This window comes from Nerophis lumbriciformis, linkage group LG12 (genome assembly GCF_033978685.3).
Source record: "Nerophis lumbriciformis linkage group LG12, RoL_Nlum_v2.1, whole genome shotgun sequence".
In the NCBI taxonomy this organism is placed as follows: domain Eukaryota; kingdom Metazoa; phylum Chordata; class Actinopteri; order Syngnathiformes; family Syngnathidae; genus Nerophis; species Nerophis lumbriciformis.
In genome coordinates this window covers 33,840,581-33,855,333 of record NC_084559.2, presented here as the reverse complement: position 1 = coordinate 33,855,333, position 14,753 = coordinate 33,840,581, and the positions used below count along the sequence as shown (strand labels likewise).

At 35.9% G+C, this 14,753-nt stretch overlaps 1 protein-coding gene across 1 annotated transcript in view; it reads right to left on the bottom strand.

The window, feature by feature from the left end:
- Window positions 1-13,833, bottom strand: part of slc8b1 (solute carrier family 8 member B1) — a 28,970-nt gene extending 15,137 nt beyond the window's left edge. Inside the window, exons 1-6 of the mRNA XM_061986439.1 lie at window positions 13,426-13,833; window positions 8,342-8,494; window positions 6,835-6,887; window positions 6,529-6,586; window positions 3,446-3,551; window positions 3,160-3,327 (exon numbers count right to left, since the gene is read on the bottom strand). Of these exons, the coding sequence (XP_061842423.1) occupies window positions 3,160-3,327; window positions 3,446-3,551; window positions 6,529-6,586; window positions 6,835-6,887; window positions 8,342-8,494; window positions 13,426-13,593 (706 nt within the window). The 5' untranslated portion in view covers window positions 13,594-13,833. The remainder of the gene's footprint in view (window positions 1-3,159; window positions 3,328-3,445; window positions 3,552-6,528; window positions 6,587-6,834; window positions 6,888-8,341; window positions 8,495-13,425) is intronic.
- Window positions 13,834-14,753: the final 920 nt, after the last annotated feature.

Sequence of the window (14,753 nt, the reverse complement as noted above, 5' to 3'; positions counted from 1 at the left end):
AGTTGTTTAAAACTTTATTTCATCGCTTCTTTTACTGGGTTTTTTTATGTGAGTGTTATTATAAGGGGAAGGGCCCGCTGCTCGTTGTTAAAAGTAATACAGGCTTTCACGTCAGTCTCCAAAAGTCCCCAATAACACCAGAAAAAGTCACTAGATTTGTTGTTAATCATTTTTGTTCTTTTTAAAGAGTATCTAGAAATATTTGCTGAATATCGTTTGCAACATGAATCCCTCTTGCTATATCTTCTTATTCTCTGGCAGACCACGGGCCTCGTTTTAAAGTTGGCTGTGCAAAAAAACTTGCATCAAACGGGGTGAAATGTGTGTAATTATCTGTCACCGCAAACATTGCTGTTCATTGAAAAATGTGTATTCCTACACACTATTTCCACTTTTATCATTTTCGACGGCCGATGGTGTCACTACCAAATAAAGCTCATACTCGCATGAAAACTATATAATACATAAAAAAACCTATGTTACAATGTGTAAGTATTTCTCAAATTTTGGAAGCATTGTTTATTTGTCAGAGCCTAAATATGTGAAATATAGAGCTTTATTAATGTAGTGATATTGTATATGTACTTATAATGTGGTGGATCATTGAAGTATTATTTATTTTGATCATTTTAATTGAAAATGTACTTTAAAAAAATGTATAAATAGGTCTTTGGAATTTGTGTGTGGCCAAACAGTGAAAATAGATTTTTTTAGGGCTAAAGACTAAAAAATATAGATTGCAACACATTATTTTGTCAGATAAAATCATGTTACGAATTTAATTTTTTTCCATGCATTTAGACTTTTGGAGTTTATAACCGGGTGGGAGTGCAAAAGTTTGGATCTCACGTATTCATGCTGCATATACACAACCACTACACTAGTATTATTACCACAAACATACTTGTATAAAATAAACAAATCACATTTATTGTGCCAATAAAATATTGAAATAATTTTTTCTGCCTGCCAATTGGCCACAAGAGCTTTAAATGCCACTACTTGGGCCATGAAAAAGAATGTCTGCTTTGCATTATTTGACAAAATAAATATATATAAATAATAAATATATTATTTGGACAAAGGCTTGGCAAACTCAAGACTAAAACCTGAACATATTGTTCTCTTCTCAGCAGCAGTTCTCAGTGCCGGTGGAGCTGACATTAGGATTAGTCAAATATTATTGGCATAATATGTTGTCTGTCTATCTGTGTTGGCCCTGCGATGAGGTGGCGACTTGTCCAGGGTGTACCCCGCCTTCCGCCCGATTGTAGCTGAGATAGGCTCCAGCGCCCCCCGCGACCCCGAAGGGAATAAGCGGTAGAAAATGGATGGATGGATGGATGGATAATAAGCACCAATCTGATTATATTGCCTTCTTCTTTGGAGTCGTCGTCTCTTCCTTCATTCACACGTCCAACACGTGATTCTTAAACTCATCACCATGTTGATGAGATAATTAGCATGATTAGCATGGATGATTGTGGGAGGAGTGTGTTAAGAAGCAGTGTTACACTGCCATCTACTGTACCGAGTTGTAACGACAAGCGGACAGTCCCATTATAAGGTGTGAAGGCGGACAGAGAACGGCAAACCTAATTGTGGTGGTCCGTCATTTCCCTCCACATTTTTGTTATTGTGCTTTCCAACCTATGTGCGATGTTGTTGAACTCGCAGCACACATCTATAACATGGAACACATTTTCTGCAATGAAGAATCGTAATCTATGGGCAACAGAAACCATTTTTAGAACGCTTTCACCTGAATTTTCCATCGGCACCCGAGTGCTTCCACCCAAGCCCCGAAATAAAAATGTTTAAATCAACACTACATTTCCTGCAATTGGGTGCATTTCTACACTATATTTTACCTTTAGATCTCATTTACCAACCTCTTTTTGATACTTACATGTGCCATGTAATGTACCACAGAATGTTTGGGGGTTTTTTAGTAGAAAATGCACATTACATTATGATCATCATTGAAAATGTCATGTAAAATTCTATTACATGCATGCAAAGAACTCAGTAAATGTTTGGCAACTCTATATATAGCCCCGCCCCCTCGGGTAAGTATATAAACTGTGTATATATATATATAAATATATATACATATATGCACATAGTACATGGCCTATACTTGTATATATGGGTACGTATTATATTAGTATAATGGCTATATAATTAATAATGAATATAATTGGATATTAAGATTATGTGAAAGTGCAACTTCTACCTCCTTTACTTCGGTGACGACCATTTTAAAGTTTTTTAATCAATCAGAAATATCAAGCAGCTGAAATGAGCCAAACATGGATAAGTGTGGAGAGAGGGTTTTGCATTTTCCTATCAATCATTATAATGGATTTAATTTTGTATAATGGATGTAATTTAGAATTTTTTATGTGATTGGGCGTTTTTTTTTTTTCATAACATCCTCAAAGTTCAGTGAGCAGGTTGTGTTATGTGTGACCATGTGTGTTGATTTTTTTGTGTTGCATTATTTTAGCGCAATGAGTAGGGAAGGTTGTTTGAATTGGGTCATATAGGTAAATGTTGTGCTTAGTGTATTATGGTCATTGACATGGTGTACTCATGTTGCCCGATAAAATTGCAACAATCAGGCTGTCGAATATTCAAAATTATTCTGGAAACACCCCACGGGCCAGATTCCTAATTAGACTCTGGATGTCTTGCAAGCAAATCTGAAAATGCCGGAGTTTGGACACCCCTGCTCTAGAACTGCAACTGGTTTGGAAGTAACAGTGTTCGTATTGTAATCATCCAGATATGATGAGCATCAAAGTAGAACGCAGTCAACGTTGTGCTTTGGAGAGCGAATGCAGGCGACAACAAGTAAGCAAATTCGATGATGCTGGCTATGCTAACTAGCGAGCTTGTTAGTAGAGTAGATGCGGCTGAGGCGAGCGTTCAACAAATTTTGTTTACATCCAATTTTTTAATATTTCATTTAAAAAATGCAGCACGTGATATTTTGACATGAAAATAAGGTTTAAAAACGTGCCTGTATTTAAGAGACGCTATCCTCTGTGCACAAGTTTAATAGATAAGCTTTGTGTGCACCATCAAGTTTGCACGTGTTTTAGTACACGCAAAGCTTTACTAGAAGGCCCTAAGTGCTATGGTATGTGAAAGTACCCAGTGTTTCTCCAAATGTGGTGGTTCCTCTGAACAGGATGACATAAGTCCAGAACACGGCCACCATGTAGAAGATGACGTCACGCAGAAAAGGACGGGAGGCCACAGCGAAAGGTTTGACGAGCGCCACGCTGCCGGCGACGACGGTGGTGACGAATATGCCAGCTCCTACATATGGACGTGGATGGACAAAGAAGAATGACATGAAAATACATGATGGCAGCAGGATGGACGTTTATACTTCAAAGGCTTCTTTCAGCAATAGATAAGGAAAGAGTGCCAGTACCGAATAACGCTCCGACCGCCAGTCCAGCAGTGTGAGGGCGGGAGAAGGCTGCTATGGCACTGAAGATGTCTGGAGCTCCGTTACCAAGAGCCAGAAAGGTCACGCCCTCAACACGAACACAACAGTCAAGGAGGGATGATTCAATAACAACATTGACAATGACAGCGTGAGGAGCAATCACCATATCATAAGATCTCTGCCGTGATGTAAACCAACAAACCTATGACACGTGGTGAATATGATTTATAAACAATAGATCTAAGTGGGACTAGCTGGATAAATAGAACCTGAAAGTTGAAATGTATGCCTGGCAGAACCTTTGCCACTTCAATCCAGGAGGAGACCCATCCATCCATCCATCAATCCATTTTCTACCGCTTATTCCCTTTGGGGTCGCGGGGGGCGCTGGAGCCTATCTCAGCTACAATCGGGCGGAAGGCGGGGTACACCCTGGACAAGTCGCCACCTCATCGCAGGGCCAACACAGATAGACAGACAACATTCACACTCACATTCACACACTAGGGCCAATTTAGTGTTGCCAATCAACTTATCCCCAGGTGCATGTCTTTGGAGGTGGGAGGAAGCCGGAGTACCCGGAGGGAACCCACGCAGTCACGGGGAGAACATGCAAAGTCCACACAGAAAGATCCCGAGCCCGGGATTGAACCCAAGTCTACTCCCCATTTTGCATAAATAAGTTCATTTAAAATGTCAATTCATATAAAATTTTACTGCAAACGTAATCCGAGCACAATGTGTGTGTTTACATACAATATTTTAATATGATGAATATCTGTGTTGGCCCTGTGATGAGGTGGCGACTTGTCCAGGGTGTACCCCGCCTACCGCCCGAATGCAGCTGAGATAGGCTCCAGCACCCCACGCGACCCCGTAAGGGACAAGCGGTAGAAATGGATGGATGGATGGATGGATATCAAAGAGTATGTGAAAGTGTGACTCCTACCTTGACCTCCTACCTCCTACCCGTGACGACCTCCTTAAAGTTTGGTAATCAATCAAAACTATCAAACAGCTAAAATGCGCCAAACATGGATAAGTGTGGAGAGAGTGTTTTACATGTTTCCCATCATGCACTCTAATGGATTTAAATGGGTGTCATTTAGATTTTTTTTATGGTGTTTGGATGTTTTTCACAATATCCACAAAGTTCAGTAAGCAGGTTGTATTATGTGTGACCATATGTGTTGACTTCTATATTAGTTGCATTTTTTGGGGGGGGGAGGGGGGACCATGACTAGGGAAGGTGGTTTGGATTGTGTCATAAGCAACTGCTGTGCAATTATTACCTTCAATGGGTCATTGTTTTGATCTACTCACATAGTCCACAAGATAGCAGCAAAGATGTAGCATTCAGAGACGGCCTGGTATTTCAGATTCATTTGGAAAGCACTCGCTGTGCAATGCTTTGTTGAACTAATGAATTTCGCAGATACAAACCCCCGGTAGGAGGATACAAAAAGGCATCGCTAACCGTTAAGATAATGTAAACGGGTAGGCAGATCGATACAAATATAGACAGTAACAAAACCAAATATAGTATCACTATATGGCCGATACTACAGTGATTATATCAATGTTTTCTAATATCACAAATCATGTTGTGTCCTTTTTGTTATTGTCTACAAACTCAGGAAATAAGAGCCGAGAGTATTTTTTTTGCTTTTGATTAGTTATTTTGCATTATTGACATTATCACATCATTCTGTTTTTGTCAAATTACAGATGTGATCAAAAATGTAATTATTTAACCCTCTTCGGCATACATAATTTAATAGCAGTTAAGTAGCGCCAGGACTAAAGAGTCCTTAAGGAGTTATGAGTGTATGAACATTTTGGGGGGGATTCATATGTTTTACTCCTGTTTTAGCTCAAATCTCTCAATCAACTTTGTCCTAAATAAAAATAGCTAATGTGTCTTTTTTTCCCTTTTGAACGCCCATTTGATCTAATTTTGTCAATTGTTTATTCTTGTAAAAAATGCATGAACTGAGTTATCATCATTACAGAATAAATGTTCAAGGGCTGGGGTACAGGGGTAAAGATCAGGACAACTTAAGATCAGAAATAAAACAAATGTTGATGCATTTTTTTATGTTTTACTGTGTCACACCTAAACCTCAAGCAGTTTAATGTCATAGGACAAAAAGAAGAACATTTTTAATGATCCTGAAAATTATGAGTAATTATGTATGGCCGATTTTAACTAATAATTGGATGGATTGATACCCAAATTTGAAGTATTGCTCAAAACTAATGTAAAGTATTGAAACAATATTTTGATAGAAGTGTGGATCGAATCATGTTAAACCAGAAGTTTGTACCCGTTTTGAAATGTTTCTATTATTATTCATATGCCAAATAATGTATCATGATGTACAGTAGGGAAGGAATTCATATGACCCCATTCCTGGGTGGATCCTGTATGAGAATAAGGTTAATCATTATGCAATGCCGTCTGCTGAAAATGATGGAAAGCGCCATTCTACATAGCAACTGACTGTCAAAGTTGCAATTGCCACAAAACACATTTTAAGGTATTCAACACTTCACTGCCGTCTGGATAGTTCACCCCCAAATTCGTCATGTTTCATGTGTCGGGTAAACGGCGGCGAATGAATATGAATCCCTGTTTTACTCTATATCATTATCGCAATATAAATTGTATCGCCATCCCTCGTTACAATTAACCTAAACAGGTTGTTATCAATCAACCACAATGGCCGTAGGTGCCCAGCAGGCCCAAGACATTGATATAATGTTGATTATACATACATATTCTTTAAAACTGACTTTGAAAAAACATTGCTAAATAATTGTATTTGTAAATTTTGAGACAATGTTAATTTCCAACCTTGGCTCAATGCTGGTGGTTGGGAAATGGTCAAATCAACATCAGAACCTAACATTAATTAAACGTCACATGTTGTTCCAACGTTATGTTTGAGTTGCTCATAATGTCTTGACTCTTGTGCCAGCAGGCCAGCTTTGCTTTGATTGGTCAGACAACAGACGGCTCACACAATGGTAGCCAATAGGAGGCCTTCAGGGGTGAAGGATACAGCGACGTTGTGAGTGAGGTGCAGACTGGTGGAGATGGCCGACAGGTTGGGACAGAAACTGAAGAGAAACACACACAGAGGAACTTCATGAGAAACTTTTTGAATCTTTTCCTTGTGCGTTTTGTGTACTGAGAAAAAAAAGCAGAACATTCCACTTCCACGCAAGAGAAGGTCACGGTCAAAGCAGTGAAGTGAAACTGATACAAACTTCACAGCTGAATGTGCATGTGACCCAAAGCAGTAATAAGACACTGAATGGGACGTTTCACGTGCTGCACAGCTGCGGCATGAACATCCATGACTTACAACTTAGACGCCGTGAGGCCAAGGATGAAGAACAAAAAGAGCAGCCATATAACCTGTGGAGAATCACAAGAAGAAACATATCAGGCATGTTTGCTATTCTGCAGATGTAACACGCAGATCAAATGCACTGTGAGCAGGAGTGACAAATATTTAGACACGATTGGGAAGTTCAGTGATGGCATTGTGCTGCAATAAGGACACTTCAAAAAGTTTGATTAATGCAGTTTGTGCCAACTTCCTCAAACACACTCATCAGTGTTGCCATATGGGAAATTATTGTCCAAAAAATAACTGTAAGAATTATAATACTTTGAGAAAAAAAAAAGTACACTCAATTTGATGTTTCTTAAGACCGTCTGCTACAAATAAATCATTAACACAGACCATGTATAGTACAGTATAGCTTATAATGCAGTTTTACCTTTAAATAAAATAATAGCACTAATCGACATTGATTGATTTTTAAGGCACACCTTTTTAATCAGGATTTTTATTGATCATAGGTTCCTCATTTTCATTCTGTTGTTTTCTATTTTATGTATTGCTATTATTGCTTCTACTAACACTATCACTATTTTATGGTTTTATTTATTTATTATTTACATATTATTTTTACATATTATTTTAGTATATGTTGTTTTTTTTATTTTTTGGGGGGGAAATGACTTTTTTGGGTGTAAAACACTTTGTGTTGCAACTTGACTGTGCTTGAAAAGTGCGATATAAATAAAGTTTGATGGATTTATTCATTGATCGACAAAAGCTGCCTGTGGCAGAGCAGCACTCTCATCTGCTTGTAAAGAGGAATGTGAGACCATACACAACATCAGGCTCAGTGCAGAATGTATCTTGTTTGTGTTTACTAATAACCAAGGGTTATATTCTCCTACATTAAGGGATTTTGCATTGTACTGGGAATAAAATGTATATACTTACTTATTGATAACTATCGTTAGGGTTGGGCATCATTTTATATTTGGACGATTGTAATTCCAGTTCCTCATTTCGAATCCTGTTTTTTATTGTATTTTTTTTTTCATTATCGTTATAATTCTAGTTCCGAACAATTCTCGATTCCAAAATTTTTAGGAGGCATTGTCAAACTTAACTATAAATGTATCAAGGGGGAACTTTCGAGGGATATATAATCAACAATCCTTTATAATTATATGTACATATATATATAAATATATATATATATATATATATATATATATATATACATATATATATATATATATATATATATATATATATATATATATATATATATATATATATATATATATATGTATGTACAGATCACATGTATGAACTGTAATTTGTTTAACGTATTTACGGTGAGTGCTATTGACAGCGTAACAATAGCAACACAATATTTAAACTAGTTCCTCATTTTATTACTATTACTAATCACAGTTTGTTCATAGTTAACTCAAAATTAGTCGCCATTAATTGCAGAAAGATACACATTTTCATCCTGCTATAAGTACAAAAAGGGGCTTACACAAAGCGTGACCATGAGGGGTGAGAGGTCAGGTGGAAGCAAACAGAAGACTGCTTGTAGATAGTTGATGAAGCCATCTCCCAGTTTACAGTCTGATGTGTTCTTCACAAATGCACAGCGGTCCGCAGCACTGATGTTCATCACATAGTCACACTGTACACACACACACACACACACACACACACACATTTGTATTCCTTGTCTTCATTCTGACTTTTCTCATTACATACATTAAGCCAAGCAGCTATATAAAGATGAAACACAATCATAAAGGGCTTAAATTTTAAAAATTCAAAATAAATATACCAATATCTCTCTCTCTCTATATATATATAAATATATATATATATATATATAAATATATATATATATATATATATATATATATATATATATATATATGTATGTATATATATATATATATATATATATATATGTATATATACAGGTAAAAGCCAGTAAATTAGAATATTTTGAAAAACTTGATTTATTTCAGTAATTGCATTCAAAAGGTGTAACTTGTACATTATATTTATTCATTGCACACAGACTGATGCATTCAAATGTTTATTTCATTTAATTTTGATGATTTGAAGTGGCAACAAATGAAAATCCAAAATTCCGTGTGTCACAAAATTAGAATATTACTTAAGGCTAATACAAAAAAGGGATTTTTAGAAATGTTGGCCAACTGAAAAGTATGAAAATGAAAAATATGAGCATGTACAATACTCAATACTTGCTTGGAGCTCCTTTTGCCTCAATTACTGCGTTAATGCGGCGTGGCATGGAGTCAATGAGTTTCTGGCACTGCTCAGGTGTTATGAGAGCCCAGGTTGCTCTGATAGTGGCCTTCAACTCTTCTGCGTTTTTGGGTCTGGCATTCTGCATCTTCCTTTTCACAATACCCCAAAGATTTTCTATGGGGCTAAGGTCAGGGGAGTTGGCGGGCCAATTTAGAACAGAAATACCATGGTCCGTAAACCAGGCACGGGTAGATTTTGCGCTGTGTGCAGGCGCCAAGTCCTGTTGGAACTTGAAATCTCCATCTCCATAGAGCAGGTCAGCAGCAGGAAGCATGAAGTGCTCTAAAACTTGCTGGTAGACGGCTGCGTTGACCCTGGATCTCAGGAAACAGAGTGGACCGACACCAGCAGATGACATGGCACCCCAAACCATCACTGATGGTGGAAACTTTACACTAGACTTCAGGCAACGTGGATCCTGTGCCTCTCCTGTCTTCCTCCAGACTCTGGGACCTCGATTTCCAAAGGAAATGCAACATTTGCATGGTTGGGTGATGGTTTGGGGTGCCATGTCATCTGCTGGTGTCGGTCCACTCTGTTTCCTGAGATCCAGGGTCAACGCAGCCGTCTACCAGCAAGTTTTAGAGCACTTCATGCTTCCTGCTGCTGACCTGCTCTATGGAGATGGAGATTTCAAGTTCCAACAGGACTTGGCGCCTGCACACAGCGCAAAATCTACCCGTGCCTGGTTTACGGACCATGGTATTTCTGTTCTAAATTGGCCCGCCAACTCCCCTGACCTTAGCCCCATAGAAAATCTGTGGGGTATTGTGAAAAGGAAGATGCAGAATGCCAGAGCCAAAAACGCAGAAGAGTTGAAGGCCACTATCAGAGCAACCTGGGCTCTCATAACACCTGAGCAGTGCCAGAAACTCATCGACTCCATGCCACGCCGCATTAACGCAGTAATTGAGGCAAAAGGAGCTCCAAGCAAGTATTGAGTATTGTACATGCTCATATTTTTCATTTTCATACTTTTCAGTTGGCCAACATTTCTAAAAATCCCTTTTTTGTATTAGCCTTAAGTAATATTCTAATTTTGTGACACACGGAATTTTGGATTTTCATTTGTTGCCACTTCAAATCATCAAAATTAAATGAAATAAACATTTGAATGCATCAGTCTGTGTGCAATGAATAAATATAATGTACAAGTTACACCTTTTGAATGCAATTACTGAAATAAATCAAGTTTTTCAAAATATTCTAATTTACTGGCTTTTACCTGTATATACATAGATAGATAGTTATGTATATATATATATATATAATATATATATATATAGATAGATAGTTATGTATATACTGTATATACAATATATATATATATATATATATATATATATATATATATTCAAAACATTTGAATATCATGCAAAAGTTAATTCAATAAGTGATATCAACTCATTACATGCAAAGTGAGATATCTCAAGCCTTTTATTGTTATAATTTTGATGCTCATGGCCTATGATTTTTGAAAATAATAATAAATATATATATATATATATATATATATATATATACACACACACACACACACGCACACAATTATTTTGTTTGTATTGTTTTTACCTAATAGAAAGTAGTATTTTCCAGTGAATAACAGACAGTTAATCACATTGTGTTGACATCGTTTTGCATAATATTTTAGTATTAACCATGTAATAATACTGTTTTATATTTGTTCAAATAATGGTTTTACTTTAAAACCCACACACACATATATATGTATGTATATGCATGTATGTATGAAAGTTTGGACACACCTTCTCATTCGATGCGTTTTCTTTATTTTCATGACTATTTACATTGTAGATTGTCACTTTCCATAGTCGTTTCGACTGACGGAAGCCTGATGTCACTGAAGGCATCAAAACTATGAATGAACACGTGGAGTTATGAACTTAACAAAAAAGGTGAAATAACTGAAAACATGTTGTATATTCTAGTTTCTTCAAAATAGACACCCTTTGCTCTGATTACTGGTTTGCACACTCTTGGCATTCTCTCGATGAGCTTCAAGAGGTAATCACGTGAAATGGTTTTCACTTCACAGGTGTGCCTTATCAGGGTTAATTAGTGGAATTTCTTGCTTTATCAGTGGGGTTGGGACCATCAGTTGTGTTGTGAATGGGAAGGTGTGCTCAAACGTTTGGCCTGTACTGTATATATATATACATATATATATATATATATATATATATTATTTGTGTTGATCTTGCTTTTTTTTTATTTAATAGAAAGTAGTATTTTCTAGTGAATAACAGACGAACTGTTAATCACTTTGTCTTGAGATCATTTTGCATACTATTTTACTATAAACCATGTAATAATACTGGTTTATATTTGTTCAAACATTGGTTTTACTTTATTGAAAAACACACATATATATATATATATATATATATATATATATATATATATATATATATATATATATATATATATATATATATATATATATATATATATATATATACATATATGTGTGTGTGTATGTATATATATATATACAGTATATATATATATATATATATATATATATATATATATATATTTATATATATACACACACACACACACACATACACACATTCTTGGCATTCTCTCGATGAGCTTCAGGAGGTAGTCACGTGAAATGGTTTTCACTTCACAGGTGTGCCTTATCAGGGTTAATTAGTTGAATTTCTTGCTTTATCAGTGGGGTTGGGACCATCAGTTGTGTTGGGAATGAGAAGGTGTGCTCAAACGTTTGGCCTGTACTGTATATATATATATTGTTTGTGTTGTTCTTGTTTTTTTTTACTCAATAGAAAGTAGTTTTTCCAGTGAATAACAGAACAAACTCTTAATCCAATTGTCTTGGGATCGTTTTGCATAATATTTTAGTATTAACTATGTAATAATACTGGTTTATATTTGTAAAGTACTGTTTTTACTTTAAAACACACATACTCACACACACAAATGCACGCTCACACACACAGGCACATTTATATGGATGAGTGTATGTATGTATATATATATATATATATATATATATATATATATATATATATATATATATATATATATAAATATGTATATACTTTTTTGTTGTTTTTTTTACTTAATAGAGAATAGCGTTTTCCAGTGAATAACAGAACAAATGTCTTGTGATCGTTTTGCATAATATTTTAGTATTAACCATTTAATAATACTGGTTTATAATTGTAAAGTACTGTTTTTACTTTAAAACACACATGCACACACGCAAATAAGCGTGCACACACATGCACATATATATGGATGTATAGATTGATATTATATATATATATATGTATGTGTATATATATATATATATATATATATATATATATATATATATATATATATATATATATATATGTATATGTATATATATATATATATATATATACATACATATATACTTTTTTTTTTACTTCATAGAAAAAAGCATTTTCCAGTGAATAACAGAACAAATGTCTTATGATCGTTTTGCATATTTTAGTATTAAAATGTAATAATACTGGTTTATATTTGTAAAGTACTGTTTATACTTTAAAACACACATGCACACACGCAAACGTGCGTGCACACACACACATATTTGGTTGTATGTATGTATAGATTTATAATATATATATATATATATATATATATATATATATATATATATATATATATATATATATATATATATCCATCCATCCATCCATCCATCCATCTTCTTCCGCTTATCCGAGGTCGGGTCGCGGATATATATATATATATATATATATATATATATATATATATATATATATATATATGTATATACTTTGTTGTTCTTGTTTTTTTACTTAATAGACAATAGCATTTTCCAGTGAATAACAGAACAAATGTCTTATGATCGTTTTGTATAAAATTTTAGGATTAAACATTTAATATGACTTATTTATATTTGTTCAAATAATGGCTTTACTTTATAAGAAAAGCTAATGATGACGATTATTGTAATTACTATTTAACTACAAAAAGGAAATTGTGAAATTCAAGAAAAAGAAGGAAGATGAAGAGTGTAAACAGGAAGTAGACTAATAATGTACACTAATAGTTAAAGTGTACAGTCAATACATTATATACAGTAAAAAAAAATAAATCATGTGACCAAAACCTGCTGACGAGCTGACAGGTTTAAACTAAAGTGAGGACACGTTGAAAACACCTGATGTGAAATTAAGCTTACATAATGTTGAACAGTACACCTATTATTATTATTATTATACTGTTACTAACCTGGTCGTTGGTGTTTATCTCAGACGTGACAGCCAGTGAGGCGTTCAAGGACCCTCTTTTCACTCGCACACCTGTGTGGGAGAGGACAGAAGAGTCCGAGTAGGCCTGCTGGTGCAACAACAACAAAGTCCCCACCAGGACAGACAAACAAGAAGTCCAACAAGTCATGGCTGTTTTCTATCCAGGAGACACGTCCATCCTGGTGACAGATAACACGACTAAACCGCGCAGGGTGGCTTCGTATGCTCGACTTTCCCGTTTTTCGACATAAACGCCTCCAAAAGAGGACGGCAGTCGAACAATAAAAGTATACTAGAAGAACGTTTACATGTCTTAACACGTCTGACTGGTAAAATGTCTAAAACAAAATGCAGCGTACTATACTGTAAGTAGTGTGTACACTTCACATAAAGCTCCACCCACTAAATGAACTGCTGCATTCAATGACCTCCCGTAAAGTCACTGAGAAGTTCACGAACACTAAGTAAAACGTGAATCAGTTCTTCCAGTATTCACTTTTTTTTTACCAGAAATGTTGGGGATGTTTTTGCATGATTAGAAAATATTAACGTTTAAAAGACATGTAGTTTAATAAACTTTCCAAACTCAAGTGTTTACAAAGTGCAAGGAGGAAGAATTGTGATACACACCGCCCATACTTGCTACCGCCATCAGTGTGTGAATGTGTGTGTGAATGGGTGAATGTGGAAATAGTGTCAAAGCGCTTTGAGTTCCTTAAAAAGGTAGAAAAGCGCTATTCAAGTATAACCCATTTACCATTTACCATTACATCTTGAACCTTAGGTGGTAAATGAGGCGGGTCAGAGGGGGGTACAAAGTCCAGCTAATTAAGTTAAAGTACCCATGATTGTCACACACACACGAGGTGTGGCGAAATTATTCTCTGCATTTGACCCATCACCCTTGATCACCCCTTGGGAGGTGAGTGAAGTGAATTATATTTATATAGCGCTTTTCTCTAGTGACTCAAAGTGCTTTTACATAGTGAAACCCAATATCTAAGTTACATTTAAACCAGTGTGGGTGACACTGGGAGCTGGTGGGTAAAGTGTCTTGCCCAAGGACACAACGGCAGTGACTAGGATGGCGGAAGCGGGGATCGAACCTGGAACCCTCAAGTTGCTGGCACGGCCACTCTACCAACCCAGCTATACCGCCCCAGGGGAGCAGTGAGCAGCAGCGGTGGCCGCGCCAGGGAATCATTTTTGGTGATTTAACCCCCAATTCAAACCCTTGATGCTGAGTACCAAGCAGGGAGGAAATGGGTCCCATTTTTATAGTCTTTGGTATGACTCGGCCAGCTAATG